This window comes from Bombina bombina, chromosome 12 (assembly GCF_027579735.1).
Source record: "Bombina bombina isolate aBomBom1 chromosome 12, aBomBom1.pri, whole genome shotgun sequence".
Classification (NCBI taxonomy): Eukaryota; Metazoa; Chordata; class Amphibia; order Anura; family Bombinatoridae; genus Bombina; species Bombina bombina.
Window position 1 is genome coordinate 100,684,679 of NC_069510.1, and position 18,249 is coordinate 100,702,927.

The 18,249-nt window shown below is 43.0% G+C and overlaps 1 protein-coding gene across 2 annotated transcripts in view; it reads left to right on the forward strand.

The window, feature by feature from the left end:
* The window catches only part of ITIH6 (inter-alpha-trypsin inhibitor heavy chain family member 6), a 153,620-nt gene that overhangs the window by 126,412 nt on the left and 8,959 nt on the right, over positions 1–18,249 (forward strand). For both annotated transcript variants that reach the window (XM_053695764.1, XM_053695765.1), the window contains exons 13-14: positions 5,026–5,139; positions 17,237–17,617. In XM_053695764.1, coding sequence (XP_053551739.1) covers positions 5,026–5,139; positions 17,237–17,617 — 495 coding nt within the window. The remainder of the gene's footprint in view (positions 1–5,025; positions 5,140–17,236; positions 17,618–18,249) is intronic.

An 18,249-nucleotide genomic window follows, 5' to 3' on the forward strand; every position in this document is an offset into this window, starting at 1 on the left:
TAACTCGCCTCACGTGTCAGTACCTACATCTCCCGCTCAGAGGGAGGTGCGTGATATTGTAGCGCCGAGTACATCTGGGCGGCCATTACAAATCACATTACAGGATATGGCTACTGTTATGACTGAGGTTTTGGCTAAATTACCAGAGCTAAGAGGTAAGCGTGATCACTCTGGGGTGAGAACAGAGTGCGCTGATAATATTAGGGCCATGTCAGACACTGCGTCACAGGTGGCAGAACATGAGGACGGAGAGTTTCATTCTGTGGGTGACGGTTCTGATCCAAACAGACTGGATTCAGATATTTCAAATTTTAAATTTAAACTGGAAAACCTCCGTGTATTACTAGGGGAGGTGTTAGCGGCTCTGAATGATTGTAACACAGTTGCAATACCAGAGAAAATGTGTAGGTTGGATAAATATTTTGCGGTACCGACGAGTACTGAGGTTTTTCCTATACCTAAGAGACTTACTGAAATTGTTACTAAGGAGTGGGATAGACCCGGTGTGCCGTTCTCACCCCCTCCGATATTTAGAAAAATGTTTTCAATAGACGCCACCACAAGGGACTTATGGCAAACGGTCCCTAAGGTGGAGGGAGCAGTTTCTACCTTAGCTAAGCGTACCACTATCCCGGTGGAGGATAGCTGTGCTTTTTCAGATCCAATGGATAAAAAATTAGAGGGTTACCTTAAGAAAATGTTTGTTCAACAAGGTTTTATATTGCAACCCCTTGCATGCATTGCGCCGATCACGGCTGCAGCGGCATTCTGGATTGAGTCTCTGGAAGAGAACATTGGTTCCGCTACTCTGGACGACATTACGGACAGGCTTAGAGTCCTTAAACTAGCTAATTCATTCATTTCGGAGGCCGTAGTACATCTTACTAAACTTACGGCGAAGAATTCAGGATTCGCCATTCAGGCACGCAGGGCGCTGTGGCTAAAATCCTGGTCAGCTGATGTTACTTCTAAGTCTAAATTGCTTAATATACCTTTCAAAGGGCAGACCTTATTCGGGCCCGGGTTGAAAGAGATTATCGCTGACATTACAGGAGGTAAAGGCCATGCCCTGCCTCAGGACAAAGCCAAAGCCAAGACTAGACAGTCTAATTTTCGTTCCTTTCGTAATTTCAAAGCAGGAGCAGCATCAACTTCCTCTGCACCAAGACAGGAAGGAGCTGTTGCTCGCTACAGACAAGGCTGGAAACCTAACCAGTCCTGGAACAAGGGCAAGCAGACTAGGAAACCTGCTGCTGCCCCTAAAACAGCATGAATTGAGGGCCCCCGATCCGGGATCGGATCTAGTGGGGGGCAGACTTTCTCTCTTCGCCCAGGCTTGGGCAAGAGATGTTCAGGATCCCTGGGCGCTAGAGATAATATCTCAGGGATACCTTCTGGACTTCAAATACTCTCCTCCAAGAGAGAGATTTCATCTGTCAAGATTGTCAACAATCCAGACAAAGAAAGAGGCGTTTCTACGCTGCGTACAAGAGCTCTTGTTAATGGGAGTAATCCATCCAGTTCCACGATCGGAACAGGGACAGGGGTTTTACTCAAATCTGTTTGTGGTTCCCAAAAAAGAGGGAACTTTCAGACCAATCCTGGACTTAAAGATCCTAAACAAATTCCTAAGAGTTCCATCGTTCAAGATGGAGACTATTCGGACAATTTTACCTATGATCCAAGAGGGTCAGTACATGACCACTGTAGATTTAAAAGATGCTTACCTTCACATACCGATTCACAAAGATCATTATCGGTACCTAAGGTTTGCCTTCCTAGACAGGCATTACCAGTTTGTGGCTCTTCCATTCGGATTGGCTACAGCTCCAAGAATCTTCACAAAGGTTCTGGGTGCTCTTCTGGCGGTACTAAGACCGCGGGGAATCTCGGTAGCTCCATACCTAGACGACATTCTGATACAAGCTTCAAGCTTTCAAACTGCCAAGTCTCATACAGAGTTAGTGCTGGCATTTCTAAGGTCACATGGATGGAAGGTGAACGAAAAGAAAAGTTCACTCGTTCCACTCACAAGAGTTCCCTTCCTGGGGACTCTTATAGATTCTGTAGAAATGAAGATTTACCTGACAGAGGACAGGCTAACAAGACTTCAAAGTGCTTGCCGCACCCTTCATTCCATTCAACACCCGTCAGTGGCTCAATGCATGGAGGTAATCGGCTTAATGGTAGCGGCAATGGACATAGTACCCTTTGCACGCTTACACCTCAGACCACTGCAACTGTGCATGCTAAGTCAGTGGAATGGGGATTACTCAGACTTATCCCCTTCTCTGAATCTGGATCAAGAGACCAGAAATTCTCTTCTATGGTGGCTTTCTCGGCCACATCTGTCCAGGGGGATGCCATTCAGCAGACCAGACTGGACAATTGTAACAACAGACGCCAGCCTTCTAGGTTGGGGTGCCGTCTGGAATTCTCTGAAGGCTCAGGGACAATGGAGTCAGGAGGAGAGTCTCCTGCCAATAAACATTCTGGAATTGAGAGCAGTTCTCAATGCCCTCCTGGCTTGGCCCCAGTTGACAACTCGGGGGTTCATCAGGTTTCAGTCGGACAACATCACGACTGTAGCTTACATCAACCATCAGGGAGGGACAAGAAGCTCCCTAGCTATGATGGAAGTATCAAAGATAATTCGCTGGGCAGAGTCTCACTCTTGCCACCTGTCAGCAATCCACATCCCGGGAGTGGAGAACTGGGAGGCGGATTTCTTAAGTCGTCAGACTTTTCATCCGGGGGAGTGGGAACTTCATCCGGAGGTCTTTGCCCAAATACTTCGACGTTGGGGCAAACCAGAGATAGATCTCATGGCGTCTCGACAGAACGCCAAGCTTCCTCGTTACGGGTCCAGATCCAGGGATCCAGGAGCAGTCCTGATAGATGCTCTGACAGCACCTTGGGACTTCAGGATGGCTTACGTGTTTCCACCCTTCCCGTTACTTCCTCGATTGATTGCCAGAATCAAACAAGAGAGAGCATCAGTGATTCTAATAGCACCTGCGTGGCCACGCAGGACTTGGTATGCAGACCTGGTGGACTTGTCATCCTGTCCACCTTGGTCTCTACCTCTGAAACAGGACCTTCTGATACAGGGTCCCTTCAAACATCAAAATCTAACTTCTCTGAAGCTGACTGCTTGGAAATTGAACGCTTGATTTTATCAAGACGTGGGTTTTCTGAGTCAGTTATTGATACCTTAATACAGGCTAGGAAACCTGTTACCAGAAAGATTTACCATAAGATATGGCGTAAATACCTATATTGGTGTGAATCCAAAGGTTACTCTTGGAGTAAGGTTAGGATTCCTAGGATATTGTCTTTTCTACAAGAAGGTTTAGAAAAGGGTTTATCTGCTAGTTCATTAAAGGGACAGATCTCAGCTCTGTCCATTCTGTTACACAAACGTCTGTCAGAAGTTCCTGACGTCCAGGCTTTTTGTCAGGCTTTGGCCAGGATTAAGCCTGTGTTTAAAACTGTTGCTCCACCATGGAGTTTAAACCTTGTTCTTAATGTTTTACAGGGCGTTCCGTTTGAACCCCTTCATTCCATTGATATAAAGTTGTTATCTTGGAAAGTTCTATTTTTAATGGCTATTTCCTCGGCTCGAAGAGTCTCTGAATTATCAGCCTTACATTGTGATTCTCCTTATTTGATTTTTCATTCGGATAAGGTAGTCCTGCGTACTAAACCTGGGTTCTTACCTAAGGTAGTTACTAACAGGAATATCAATCAAGAGATTGTTGTTCCTTCTTTATGCCCAAATCCTTCTTCAAAGAAGGAACGTCTACTGCACAACCTGGATGTAGTCCGTGCTCTAAAATTTTACTTACAGGCAACTAAGGAATTTCGACAAACGTCTTCTCTGTTTGTCATTTTCTCTGGGCAGAGGAGAGGTCAAAAAGCTTCCGCTACCTCTCTCTCTTTTTGGCTTCGTAGCATAATTCGTTTAGCTTATGAGACTGCTGGACAGCAGCCTCCTGAAAGAATTACAGCTCATTCTACTAGAGCTGTGGCTTCCACTTGGGCCTTCAAGAATGAGGCCTCTGTTGAACAGATTTGCAAGGCTGCAACTTGGTCTTCGCTTCATACTTTTTCCAAATTTTACAAATTTGACACTTTTGCTTCATCGGAGGCTATTTTTGGGAGAAAGGTTCTTCAGGCAGTGGTTCCTTCTGTATAAAGAGCCTGCCTATCCCTCCCGTCATCCGTGTAATTTTGCTTTGGTATTGGTATCCCAGAAGTAATGATGACCCGTGGACTGATCACACTTAACAGAAGAAAACATAATTTATGCTTACCTGATAAATTCCTTTCTTCTGTAGTGTGATCAGTCCACGGCCCGCCCTGTTTTTAAGGCAGGTAAATATTTTTTAATTTATACTCCAGTCACCACTTCACCCTTGGCTTTTCCTTTCTCGTTGGTCCTTGGTCGAATGACTGGGAGTGACGTAGAGGGGAGGAGCTATATGCAGCTCTGCTGGGTGAATCCTCTTGCACTTCCTGTTGGGGAGGAGTAATATCCCAGAAGTAATGATGACCCGTGGACTGATCACACTACAGAAGAAAGGAATTTATCAGGTAAGCATAAATTATGTTTTTTATTTTCATCATAAATGCAGTTCCAAGTAACACATTGTTTTATAATAAACTAAAAATGGTACATTACATACTTAAAAATGGGTCACTAAAGTAAAAAATAAATGGTCTTTTTATATGCATACTTTCTGAGCTACCAGCTACTACTAAGCATGTGCAAGAGTTCACATTGTATATGTATATGAGTCTGTGATTGGCTAATGGCTGTTACATGATACAGGAAGACAGCAAATTGAAATATATTTTGAAATATGTAAAACAAAACGCTCATTGCAATTGCGTTATCTTTTTATTATGCACTTGTACAATATGAAAAGCTACTGCATTTAATGATCCTTTAATAGACAACAAATGTTACAACATTACATTTATTATTGTTATTATCATTTATCTTTGTTATATCTGTGACAGTGGACGGAGACCCTCACTTTGTAGTAAATTTGCCTGGGAGGCAGGAGAAGCTCTGCTTTACCTTAGATGGAAGACCTGGGGACATCCTTAGACTTCTCTCAGACCCTGTCTCAGGTGAATACTCATATATGTACCCCTAATATAGCCAGCTACCCATGAAGCAGAAGCAGAGTTTAGTAGTTTAACTTTACATTACGCACAGCACTCACGTGGTTCTCAAACACATATCACAGCCTATCTAGTCATAAAAACAGAGTAACAAAATATGTGTACAACGACAGCAAAGCCTCTTTATACAAAACATACACCCAGTTCTCTATTAAAAAAATAAATAAATATCTTATTCATTTATTGTCATTTCTGTGTTTTGGCCTTTAGAACAAGCCGTCTGCCACATATTCTCATATAAACATCAAAGGGTTTAAATTGGGTTTCCTATCCCTTTAAGGTGGACACTAAGGGGCCTATTTAAGAAAGTGAGAGTGGACATGATCCGATATTGTGGATCATGTCCGCTGCACATCCATAAATGACGACAGTAAATGCTGTCGGCATTTATCATTGCACCAGCAGATGGTTTCAATCAACCCAATTGTATTGGATCGGGTTGATTTTCAGCAATGTCTGTCCGCCGCCTCAGAGCCAGCGAAAAGGTTATGAAGCAGCGGTCTTTAGAAACACGGCGCATCAAGCACCATACGGAGCTTGATAAATATGCACCTAACTGTGCGTCAATATTACCACCTCTTCTACCTAGTTTCAAATGTTCAATACCAACAAAACACAGCATGACAGCAGATAAATTACACTAATAGGTGAGAATTGATTAAAGTTTTCATTTTATACGCAACACCCGTGTTTGTAGAAAATGTTTTTCGTTTTCTTAACAAAATTAGAAAATTCACAGTGACCGCAAGGAGAGCAGCCAACTATTTTTTGTGAATTGGCCAACAGCCAATTCTGTGCAGGGGAGTGTACAAACTCACTTCTTACCAAGAGATCTTTTAAAGGGGTACTAAACCCAAATTATTTCTTTAATAATTCAGATAGAGCAGCAATATTAAGCAACTTTCTAATTTACTACTACTATCAATTTTTCTTCAGTCTCTTGCTATCTTTATTTAAAAAGCAGGAATTTAAAGCTTAGATGACAGCCCATTTTAGGTTCAGCACCCTGGATAGCACTTGCTTATTGGTAGCTTCATTTAGCAAACCAATAAGCAAGCATAACTCAGGTTCTCAACCAAAAATGGGCCGGTTTTTAACCTTTACATTCCTGCTTTTTAAATACAGATCACAAGAGAACGAAGAAAAATTGGTAATAGGAGTAAATTAGATAAGTGTTTAAAATTGCATGCTCTATCTGAATCATTAAAGAAAAAATTTGGGTTTAATGTCCCTTTAAGTTACTTGCACTCTGTGCCATCATCTGAGAGTAGGTCCCTATATAATCATGTAATATAGTGTGGTTTGATAACAAATCCAAATTACTATTCAAAATCATTTTAAGTTTGTCCCAATGTGAATTAAATTTCGTAATAAACCTGATTTAAGTATCTTTCACTTGTTCATCATATTTACCAATACATTTTTCCTATCTTGCGGGGTATATTTACCAATGTGCGAGCGAACATATTACAAAGTAGCGTATCATGTTCGCTGCACATCGCGGCACATCGATAAATGCCGACAGCATAGGTTGTTGGCATTTATCATTGCACCAGCGGTTCTTGTGAACTGCTGGTGCAATGCCGCCCCCTACAGATTTGCGGCCAATCGGCCGCTAGCAGGGGGTGTCAATCAATCCGATCGTATTCGATCGGGTTGATTTCTGTCCGCCGCCTCAGAGCAAGCAGAAAAGTTATGGAGCAGTGGTCTTTAGACCGCTGCTTCATAACTTCTTCATAACTTCTGTTTCCGGCGAGCCTTCAGGCTTGATAAATATGCCCCTTAGCCTTTACTTTAAATAAAGTTTTAGAATAACCTTGATTATAAAAACGTTATGCCATCTCTCTTGACTGGGTGTTAAAAGTAGACTCATCTGTGCATATTCTATTTAAGCGTAGAAATAGTCCATAAGGTATGCAGCATTTTAAATTCTCAGGGTGATGACTAGAACCCAAAAGCAGGCTATTAGATGCTGTCTTTTATACACGTTGGTGGTCACTATTACATGTCTGCTTTGTGTGATCATCAAACATTGGTTTCCACATTGTGTGGTTGACAAAAACAACTTTCATGATTTAAATAGGGAATGTAATTTTAAACAGCTTTCCAATTTACTTTTATCACCAATTTTGCTTTGTTCTCTTGGTATTCTTAGTTGAAAGCTAAACCTAGGAGGTTCATATGCTAATTTCTTAGACCTTGAAGACTGCCTCTAATCTGAATGCATTTTGACCACTAGAGGGCATTAGTTCATGTGTTTCATATAGATAACATTGAGCTCATGCACGTGAAGTTACCCTGGAGTGAGCACTGATTGCTAAAATGCAAGTCTGTCAAAAGAACTGAAATAAGGGGGCAGTCTGCAGAGGCTTAGATACAAGGTAATCACAGAGGTAAAAAGTGTATTTCTATAACAGTGTTGGTTATGCAAAACTGGAGAATCCTATATAATAAAAGGCCAAGTGTGTTTGTCCGAAGCTGTCATGCGCAGTAGAAACTGCGCACGAGGACAAACACACCTGGCCTTCAGACTGAGCTGGCATGATTGGCATCTGGCGTCAGAGTCAGCGTGTGGTAGAGTGGGCGTGGCGGGGGGTGTCGTGGCCGTGGCGGGGGCGTGGTCGGGTGGGTGCGGTGTGGGCGTGGCTGGGCGGGGCCGACTGCCGAGACATCGGAGACAGAGAGCAGGAGAAGAGGGGGGATAAAGAGAGGGGGAGAGACACAGCACAAACAAGATGGGGGAGAGAGACAGCACAAAAGAGAAGGGGAGAGAAACAGCACAAAAGAGAGAGGGGAGAGACAGCACAAAAGAGAGGGGGAGAGAAACAGCACACAAAAGAGGGGGAGAGAAACAGCACACAAGAGAGGGGGAGAGAAACAGCACACAAGAGAGGGGGAGAGAAACAGCACACAAGAGAGGAGGGAGAGACCGCACAAAAGAGATGGGGGAGAGAGACAGCACAAAAGAGAGGGGGAGAGAGATAGCACAAAAGAGAGGGGGGAGACAGCACAAAAGAAAAGGGGAGAGAAACAGCACAAAAGAGAGGGGGGAGAGACAGCACAAAATAAAAGGGGAGAGAAACAGCACAAAAGAGAGGGGGGAGAGACAGCACAAAAGAGAGGGGGGAGAGACAGCACAAAAGAGAGGGGAAGAGAAACAGCACACAAGAGAGGGGGAGAGACAGCACAAAAGAGATGGGGGAGAGAGACAGCACAAAAGAGGGGGGGGGAGACAGCACACAAGAGAGGGGGAGAGAGACAGCACAAAAGAGATGGGGGAGAGAGACAGCACAAGAGAGGGGGAGAGAGACAGCACAAAAGAGATGGGGGAGAGAGACAGCACAAAAGAGAGGGGGAGAGACAGCACAAAAGAGAGGGGGAGATAAACAGCACAAAAGAGAAGGGGAGAGAAACAGCACAAAAGAGATGGGGGAGAGAGACAGCACAAAAGAGAGGGGGAGAGAAAGCACAAAAGAGATGGGGGAGAGACAGCACAAAAGAGAGGGGGAGAGACAGCACAAAAGAGAGGGGGAGAGAAAGCACAAAAGAGATGGGGGAGAGAGACAGCACTAAAGAGAGGGGGAGAGAAACAGCACAAAAGAGAGGGGGGAGAGACGGCACAAAAGAGAGGGGGAGAGAAAGCACAAAAGAGATGGGAGAGAGACAGCACAAAAGAGATGGGGGAGAGACAGCACTAAAGAGAGGGGGAGAGACAGCACAAAAGAGAAGGGGAGAGAAACAGCACAAAAGAGAGGGGGGAGAGACAGCACAAAAGAGAGGGGAGAGAAACAGCACAAAAGAGTGGGGGGAACGACAGCACAAAAGAGATGGGGGAGAGAGACAGCACAAAAGAGATGGGGGAGAGAGACAGCACAAAAGAGAGGGGGAGAGACAGCACAAAAGAGATGGGGGAGAGAGACAGCACAAAAGAGAGGGGGAGAGAGACAGCACAAAAGAGATGGGGGAGAGAGACAGCACAAAAGAGAGGGGGAGAAACAGCACACAAGAGAGGGGGAGAAACAGCACACAAGAGAGGGAGGAGAGACAGCACAAAAGAGATGGGGGAGAGAGACAGCACAAAAGAGATGGGGGATAGAGACAGCACAAAAGAGATGGGGGAGAGAGGCAGCACAAAAGAGAGGGGGAGAGAGGCAGCACAAAAGAGAGGGGGGGAGAGACAGCACAAAAGAGATGGGGGAGAGAGACAGCACAAAAGAGATGGGGAGAGAGACAGCATAAAAGAGAGGGGGAGAGAGACAGCACAAAAGAGAGGGGAGAGAGCACAAAAGAGAGGGGGGAGAGAGCACAAAAGAGAGGGGGAGAGAGCACAAAAGAGAGGTGGGAGAGACAGCACAAAAGAGAGAGGGCGAGAGACAGCACAAAAGAGAGGAGGAGAGAGACAGCACAAAAGAGAGGGGGAGAGAGACAGCACAAAAGAGATGGGGGAGAGAGACAGCACAAAAGAGAGGAGAAGAGAGCACAAAAGAGAGAGGGGGATAGAGAGAGAGCAAGGGGTGGGACCGCTGTACTTCAAAAAAAATGGCCTGTGTACACGGGCTTTAGGACTAGTAAGTAATAAAGGGATTATCTTTCTTTTTAAACAACAAAAATTCTGGTGTTGACTGTCCCTTTAACTACTTCATGGTGCACCTTTTTCTTCTTATTTCAGTTATAAGTAGCCGGCTACTTTCTATTACAGTTAGGGGCCCTACAGGTTTTTATATTGATTTTATTTAACTTTTTGATATGTTTGTGATAATAAATATTCCTTTTCTTTAACATTATTTATTTTTGAGTGCAGTGTCTCTAGACGGGTGTTCAAATTTAGTTTACCCATTTCTCTTTTTGTACTTTTAAGAATATTTTATTGTTTAAAGCTTTCCTTATCTTGCACTTTAGATGCGTATAACAAGCCATAACACGTGATAGTAATTTTCTTTTATTAGATATTGTAATTCCAATTGCTTAAATAAAATTTTGTTTTAATAACTATTTATTTGCTGCCGTTTTGAGAACGGAGATAGTTAAAAGATAAATAGTTTTTATAGTAATGAAGGTTGGTGCTTATATATGCAGTTAATGTGATTTAAACTATGCAAATAATTACATTTCTAATTTCTGATGATGTTTTTCATGGTTGGATTAAAGAAATAATATTTCAGCCGTTATCGGTCTGCAATTAGCTGTTTTAGCTCAGCTCTTTCATGGTAAGAGGAAGATGAATTATATCTAGGTTATATTTCATGATGTCAAGCTAATTACTCACATACACAAATATGGGGCGTCGTGAGTCAATTACAATAAATCTATAAGTATAGAAAATGACGTCTATAGATAATTGATATCAATGAACAGTAGGGGGTCGTATAACCCTATACAAGTGGTAAGATCAAAGCTTACTTTTACAAAAATATAAAAACAGCAACGCGTTTCTATGTTGTATGAAACAGCTATGTATTAGCTGAGAAACGCGTTGCTGTTTTTATATTTCTTCTGTTATGTGTGATCAGTCCACGGGTCATCATTACTTCTGGGATATAACTCCTCCCCAACAGGAAATGCAAGAGGATTCACCCAGCAGAGCTGCATATAGCTCCTCCCCTCTACGTCACTCCCAGTCATTCTCTTGCACCCAACGACTAGATAGGATGTGTGAGAGGACTATGGTGATTATACTTAGTTTTTATAACTTCAATCAAAAGTTTGTTATTTTACAATAGCACCGGAGCGTGTTATTGCCTCTCTGGCAGAGTTTGAAGAAGAATCTACCAGAGTTTTTACTATGATTTTAACCGGAGTAGTTAAGATCATATTGCTGTTTCTCGGCCATCTGAGGGAGGTAAAAGCTTCAGATCAGGGGACAGCGGGCAGATGAATCTGCATTAAGGTATGTAGCAGTTTTTATTTTCTGAATGGAATTGATGAGAAAATCCTGCCATACCGTTATAATGACATGTATGTATACTCTACACTTCAGTATTCTGGGGATGGTATTTCTGGAATTACTCTGTTAAAAGTACTTTAAACCTTTTAAAAGGTATTTATTATGTTAAACGTTTTTGCTGGAATGTAGAATCGTTTGCATTTTCTGAGGTACTGAGTGAATAAATGTTTGGGCATTATTTTTCCACTTGGCAGTTGCTTGTTTTTAATTGTGACAGTTTCGTTTCTCTCTCACTGCTGCGTGTGAGGGGGTGGGGCCGTTTTTGGCGCTCTTTGCTACGCATCAAAAATTTCCAGTCAGTTACTCTTGTATTTCCTGCATGATCCGGTTCATCTCTAACAGAACTCAGGGGTCTTCAAACTTCTTTGGAGGGAGGTAGATTCTCTCAGCAGAGCTGTGAGACTTATATATTGACTGTGATTAAAAACGTTGCTCTGTAATTTTTATGTTTCAAATTTAATTATTGTTACTTTACTAATGGGAACAAACCTTTGCTAAAAGTTGTGTTGTTTTTAAAGATTGATGCTATAACTGTTTTTTTCAGTTCATTATTTCAACTGTCATTTAATCGTTTAGTGCTTCTTTGAGGCACAGTACGTTTTTGTTAAATAAGATTGTAACCAAGTTGCAAGTTTATTGCTAGTGTGTTAAACATGTCTGATTCAGAGGAAGATACCTGTGTCATTTGTTCCAATGCCAAGGTGGAGCCCAATAGAAATTTATGTACTAACTGTATTGATGCTACTTTAAATAAAAGCCAATCTGTACAAATTGAACAAATTTCACCAAACAGCGAGGGGAGAGTTATTCCGACTAACTCGCCTCACGTGTCAGTACCTGCATCTCCCGCCCGGGAGGTGCGTGATATTGTGGCGCCTAGTACATCTGGGCGGCCATTACAGATAACATTACAAGATATGGCTACTGTTATGACTGAAGTTTTGGCTAAATTACCAGAACTAAGAGGCAAGCGTGATCACTCTGGGGTGAGAACAGAGTGCGCTGATAATACTAGGGCCATGTCTGATACTGCGTCACAGCTTGCAGAGCATGAGGACGGAGAGCTTCATTCTGTGGGTGACGGTTCTGATCCAAACAGATTGGATTCAGATATTTCAAATTTTAAATTTAAATTGGAGAACCTCCGTGTATTACTAGGGGAGGTTTTAGCGGCTCTTAATGATTGTAACACTGTTGCAATACCAGAGAAATTGTGTAGGTTGGATAAATACTTTGCGGTACCCGGCGAGTACTGACGTTTTTCCTATACCTAAGAGACTAACTGAAATTGTTACTAAGGAGTGGGATAGACCCGGTGTGCCGTTCTCACCCCCTCCAATATTTAGAAAGATGTTTCCAATAGACGCCACCACACGGGACTTATGGCAAACGGTCCCTAAGGTGGAGGGAGCAGTTTCTACTTTAGCTAAGCGTACCACTATCCCGGTGGAGGATAGCTGTGCTTTTTCAGATCCAATGGATAAAAAATTAGAGGGGTACCTTAAGAAAATGTTTGTTCAACAAGGTTTTATATTGCAACCCCTTGCATGCATCGCGCCGATTACGGCTGCGGCAGCATTTTGGATTGAGTCTCTGGAAGAGAACCTTAGTTCAGCTACGCTGGACGACATTACGGACAGGCTTAGAGTCCTTAAACTAGCTAATTCATTCATTTCGGAGGCCGTAGTACATTTAACCAAACTTACGGCTAAGAACTCAGGATTCGCCATTCAGGCACGTAGGGCGCTGTGGCTAAAATCCTGGTCAGCTGATGTAACTTCTAAGTCCAAATTACTTAATATACCTTTCAAGGGGCAAACTTTATTTGGGCCCGGTTTGAAAGAAATTATCGCTGACATTACAGGAGGTAAGGGCCACGCCCTGCCTCAAGACAAAGCCAAAGCTAAGGCTAGACAGTCTAATTTTCGTCCCTTTCGGAATTTCAAAGCAGGAGCAGCACCAACTTCCACTGCACCAAAACAGGAAGGAGCTGTTGCTCGTTACAGACAAGGCTGGAAACCTAACCAGTCCTGGAACAAGGGCAAGCAGGCCAGGAAACCTGCTGCTGCCCCAAAGACAGCATGAACCGAGGGCCCCCGATCCGGGACCGGATCTAGTGGGGGGCAGACTCTCTCTCTTCGCCCAGGCTTGGGCAAGAGATGTTCAGGATCCCTGGGCGCTAGAGATCATATCTCAGGGATACCTTCTAGACTTCAAATTCTCTCCCCCAAGAGGGAGATTTCATCTGTCAAGGTTGTCAACAAACCAGATAAAGAAAGAAGCGTTTCTACGCTGTGTACAAGATCTGTTATTAATGGGAGTGATCCATCCGGTTCCGCGGTCGGAACAAGGACAAGGGTTTTACTCAAACCTGTTTGTGGTTCCCAAAAAAGAGGGAACTTTCAGGCCAATCTTGGATTTAAAGATCCTAAACAGATTCCTAAGAGTTCCATCGTTCAAAATGGAAACTATTCGGACAATTTTACCCATGATCCAAAAGGGTCAGTACATGACCACAGTGGATTTAAAGGATGCTTACCTTCACATACCGATTCACAAAGATCATTACCGGTATCTAAGGTTTGCCTTCTTAGACAGGCATTACCAGTTTGTAGCTCTTCCATTCGGATTGGCTACGGCTCCAAGAATCTTCACAAAGGTTCTGGGTGCCCTTCTGGCGGTACTAAGACCGCGAGGAATTTCGGTAGCTCCGTACCTAGACGACATTCTGATACAAGCTTCAAGCTTTCAAACTGCCAAGTCTCATACAGAGTTAGTTCTGGCATTTCTAAGGTCGCATGGATGGAAAGTGAACGAAAAGAAGAGTTCTCTCTTTCCTCTCACAAGAGTTCCATTCTTGGGGACTCTTATAGATTCTGTAGAAATGAAGATTTATCTGACAGAAGACAGATTAACAAAGCTTCTAAATGCATGCCGTGTCCTTCATTCCATTCAACTCCCGTCAGTAGCTCAATGCATGGAGGTGATCGGCTTAATGGTAGCAGCAATGGACATAGTACCCTTTGCACGTCTACATCTCAGACCGCTGCAATTGTGCATGCTGAGTCAGTGGAATGGGGATTACTCAGACTTGTCCCCTACTCTGAATCTGGATCAAGAGACCAGAAACTCTCTTCTATGGTGGCTTTCTCGGCCACATCTGTCCAGGGGGATGCCATTCAGCAGGCCGGACTGGACAATTGTAACAACAGACGCCAGCCTACTAGGTTGGGGCGCTGTCTGGAATTCTCTGAAGGCTCAGGGACAATGGAATCAGGAGGAAAGTCTCCTGCCAATAAACATTCTGGAATTGAGAGCAGTTCTCAATGCCCTTCTGGCTTGGCCCCAGTTAAAAACTCGGGGGTTCATCAGGTTTCAGTCGGACAACATCACGACTGTAGCTTACATCAACCATCAAGGAGGGACAAGAAGCTCCCTAGCAATGATGGAAGTATCAAAGATAATTCGCTGGGCAGAGTCTCACTCTTGCCATCTGTCAGCAATCCACATCCCGGGAGTGGAGAACTGGGAGGCGGATTTCTTGAGTCGCCAGACTTTTCATCCGGGGGAGTGGGAACTTCATCCGGAGGTCTTTGCCCAAATACTTCGACGTTGGGGCAAACCAGAGATAGATCTCATGGCGTCTCGCCAGAACGCCAAACTTCCTCGCTACGGGTCCAGATCCAGGGATCCGGGAGCGGTTCTGATAGATGCTTTGACAGCACCTTGGAACTTCGGGATGGCTTACGTGTTTCCACCCTTCCCGCTGCTTCCTCGATTGATTGCCAAAATCAAACAGGAGAGAGCATCAGTGATTCTAATAGCGCCTGCATGGCCACGCAGGACTTGGTATGCAGATCTAGTGGACATGTCATCCTGTCCGCCTTGGTCTCTACCTCTAAGACAGGACCTTCTGATACAGGGTCCATTCAAACATCAAAATCTAACTTCTCTGAAGCTGACTGCTTGGAAATTGAACGCTTGATTTTATCAAAACGTGGTTTTTCTGAGTCGGTTATTGATACCCTGATACAGGCTAGGAAGCCTGTTACCAGAAGGATTTACCATAAGATATGGCGCAAATACCTATACTGGTGCGAATCCAAACGTTACTCCTGGAGTAAGGTTAGGATTCCTAGGATATTGTCCTTTCTACAAGAAGGTTTAGAAAAGGGTTTATCGGCTAGCTCATTAAAGGGACAGATCTCAGCTCTGTCCATCTTGTTACACAGGCGTCTGTCAGAAAATCCAGACGTCCAGGCCTTTTGTCAGGCTTTAGCTAGGATCAAGCCTGTGTTTAAATCTGTTGCTCCGCCATGGAGTTTAAATCTTGTTCTTAACGTTCTACAAGGAGTTCCGTTTGAACCCCTTCATTCCATTGATATAAAGTTGTTATCTTGGAAAGTGTTATTTTTAATGGCTATTTCTTCGGCTCGGAGAGTCTCTGAGTTATCAGCTTTACATTGTGATTCTCCTTATTTGATTTTTCATTCAGATAAGGTAGTTCTGCGTACAAAACCTGGGTTCTTACCTAAGGTAGTCACTAACAGGAACATCAATCAAGAGATCGTGGTGCCTTCCCTGTGCCCGAATCCTTCTTCAAAGAAGGAACGTCTTCTACACAATCTGGATGTAGTTCGTGCTCTCAAGTTCTACTTGCAGGCAACTAAGGATTTTCGACAAACGTCTTCCCTGTTTGTCGTGTACTCTGGTCAGAGGAGAGGTCATAAGGCTTCGGCTACCTCTCTCTCCTTCTGGCTTCGTAGCATAATTCGTTTAGCCTATGAGACTGCTGGACAGCAGCCTCCTGAAAGAATTACAGCTCATTCTACTAGAGCTGTGGCTTCCACTTGGGCCTTTAAGAATGAGGCCTCTGTTGAACAGATTTGCAAGGCTGCAACTTGGTCTTCGCTTCATACTTTTTCCAAATTTTACAAATTTGACACTTTTGCTTCTTCGGAGGCTATTTTTGGGAGAAAGGTTCTTCAGGCAGTGGTTCCTTCTGTATAATGAGCCTGCCTATCCCTCCCGTCATCCGTGTACTTTTGCTTTGGTATTGGTATCCCAGAAGTAATGATGACCCGTGGACTGATCACACATAACAGAAGAAAACATAATTTATGCTTACCTGATAAATTCCTTTCTTCTGTTGTGTGATCAGTCCACGGCCCGCCCTGTTTTTTAAGGCAGGTAAAGATTTTTTAAATTATACTCCAGTCACCACTTCACCCTTGGTTTCTCCTTTCTCGTTGATTCTTGGTCGAATGACTGGGAGTGACGTAGAGGGGAGGAGCTATATGCAGCTCTGCTGGGTGAATCCTCTTGCATTTCCTGTTGGGGAGGAGTTATATCCCAGAAGTAATGATGACCCGTGGACTGATCACACAACAGAAGAAAGGAATTTATCAGGTAAGCATAAATTATGTTTTTTATTAAAGTAAGATTTGATCTTACCACTTGCTGCCAAACAATTATTTGCCTTCTCTCCATCACCTTTAATGGTTAAATAGACTTTGGGATACGTTCGTCTGGATACACCTCATTGCTGTTGGAGTTTTGCGGGAGGCCAGTCTGCTGGATGCTTTCTCACATGTGAGTGAAATACTTTTTGCACTTTACCACAAGAGTACATGCAATACTAGGCCATATGGTTCTTCTGTTTTTCTTTATCTTCCACTAATTACTTACATGTGAGAAGGTAAAGGAATTAGTGAAACTTGTAACTGTTTTGATAAATGATGAATTTATTAGCTGTCAGCTTCTTGGATTTGCCATCTGAGAGTAGCAAGGTTTCATGCAATCAGCGATACCCCCTCTAACCTGAATTGTGCATGATATGATGTGTATGTCAGTGATAAGTTAGAAAAACTACAATCAAAGTACTCAGGCTCATGAGCTAGCATTCTTCAGACAGCAGGTGGTTATCATTAGACGCTAGCACTACTTTGGTAATGTGCTTTAGTAAAACAGTGTAATAATTCTTTATTATCTTAAAAGTGACATCAGACCCAGTGTTTTCTTATAGCTTTGAATAAAACCTGTTCACTGACATAATAAAAAAAAAATCAAGATTCATTAAACATTGGTTTTCCTATATAGGTATCACGGTGAATGGACATTTGAGAGGGGCCCCTCTGAAAGTTGGCTATGAGAACAGACTGCGTACTTACTTTGATGTTATCACAATCATCATAAATCGGCCACGTACCAATTATATTGTCAATGTATCCCTTGACATGTTGACATTAAAGGGGGAGGACCAGTTGACTCTCCCCATCAACCGGCCAGCTTTGATCCACAAGGCAAGACTAGCAATCAAAATATCACCTTCCTCTAACATCACTGTTTGGATTGAGCGCAACGTGAAGCTCCTGATTCTGTTCCATCACTATAAGCATCCAACCTACCTGCAACTAGACCACCTAGGATTTTACATTGTAAAAGGGGACGGCTTATCCTCTGCATCTGCAGGCCTACTAGGTGGGTTTTTATTATCTGTTTATCTTGGTTTAAATTATTGCAGCAATGGCACCAAATCAGATAATTTAAATAAATAGGAGCACACCCAACAAATACTGATACACTTTTTTCATTGTAATATTTTTCTAGCCATAAAACCCTTCTACTTATAGCCCAAATCCTAAACAAGTCTTGCACATTTATAACACAAACGCAATACCACTCTTATACCTGTATAGCCCAAACATGTCACTATAGCAAATTGAATGCCCAAAGAACCCATTAATGTATAACATTATGAACACAAAGACATCTTTATTATCACTACAGCTCAACGACCACAGTTCTTTGGAATGCTTATAGCTCAAAGATCACACCATTTTTAAAGTTTAAAAAATAAACTCAACCACATGTGTTTAATATAGCCAGAGGTTGACTGTCACTTGAGCCTCCAAGCATTCCAAAGACAGCACAGCTTTTTACCTTTAAAATACAAAAAAAAAATTCAAACCATTCTACATTCCCAAAGGAGAAATGAAATGGTTTCACACATCATTAGCAGTTTAAATATATTAGAAGGGGATTTAAAAATTGTATTTAGTGTTCAAATATTAAAAATTAAGCGGTCATTGTCTTCCAATAAGATTATTATA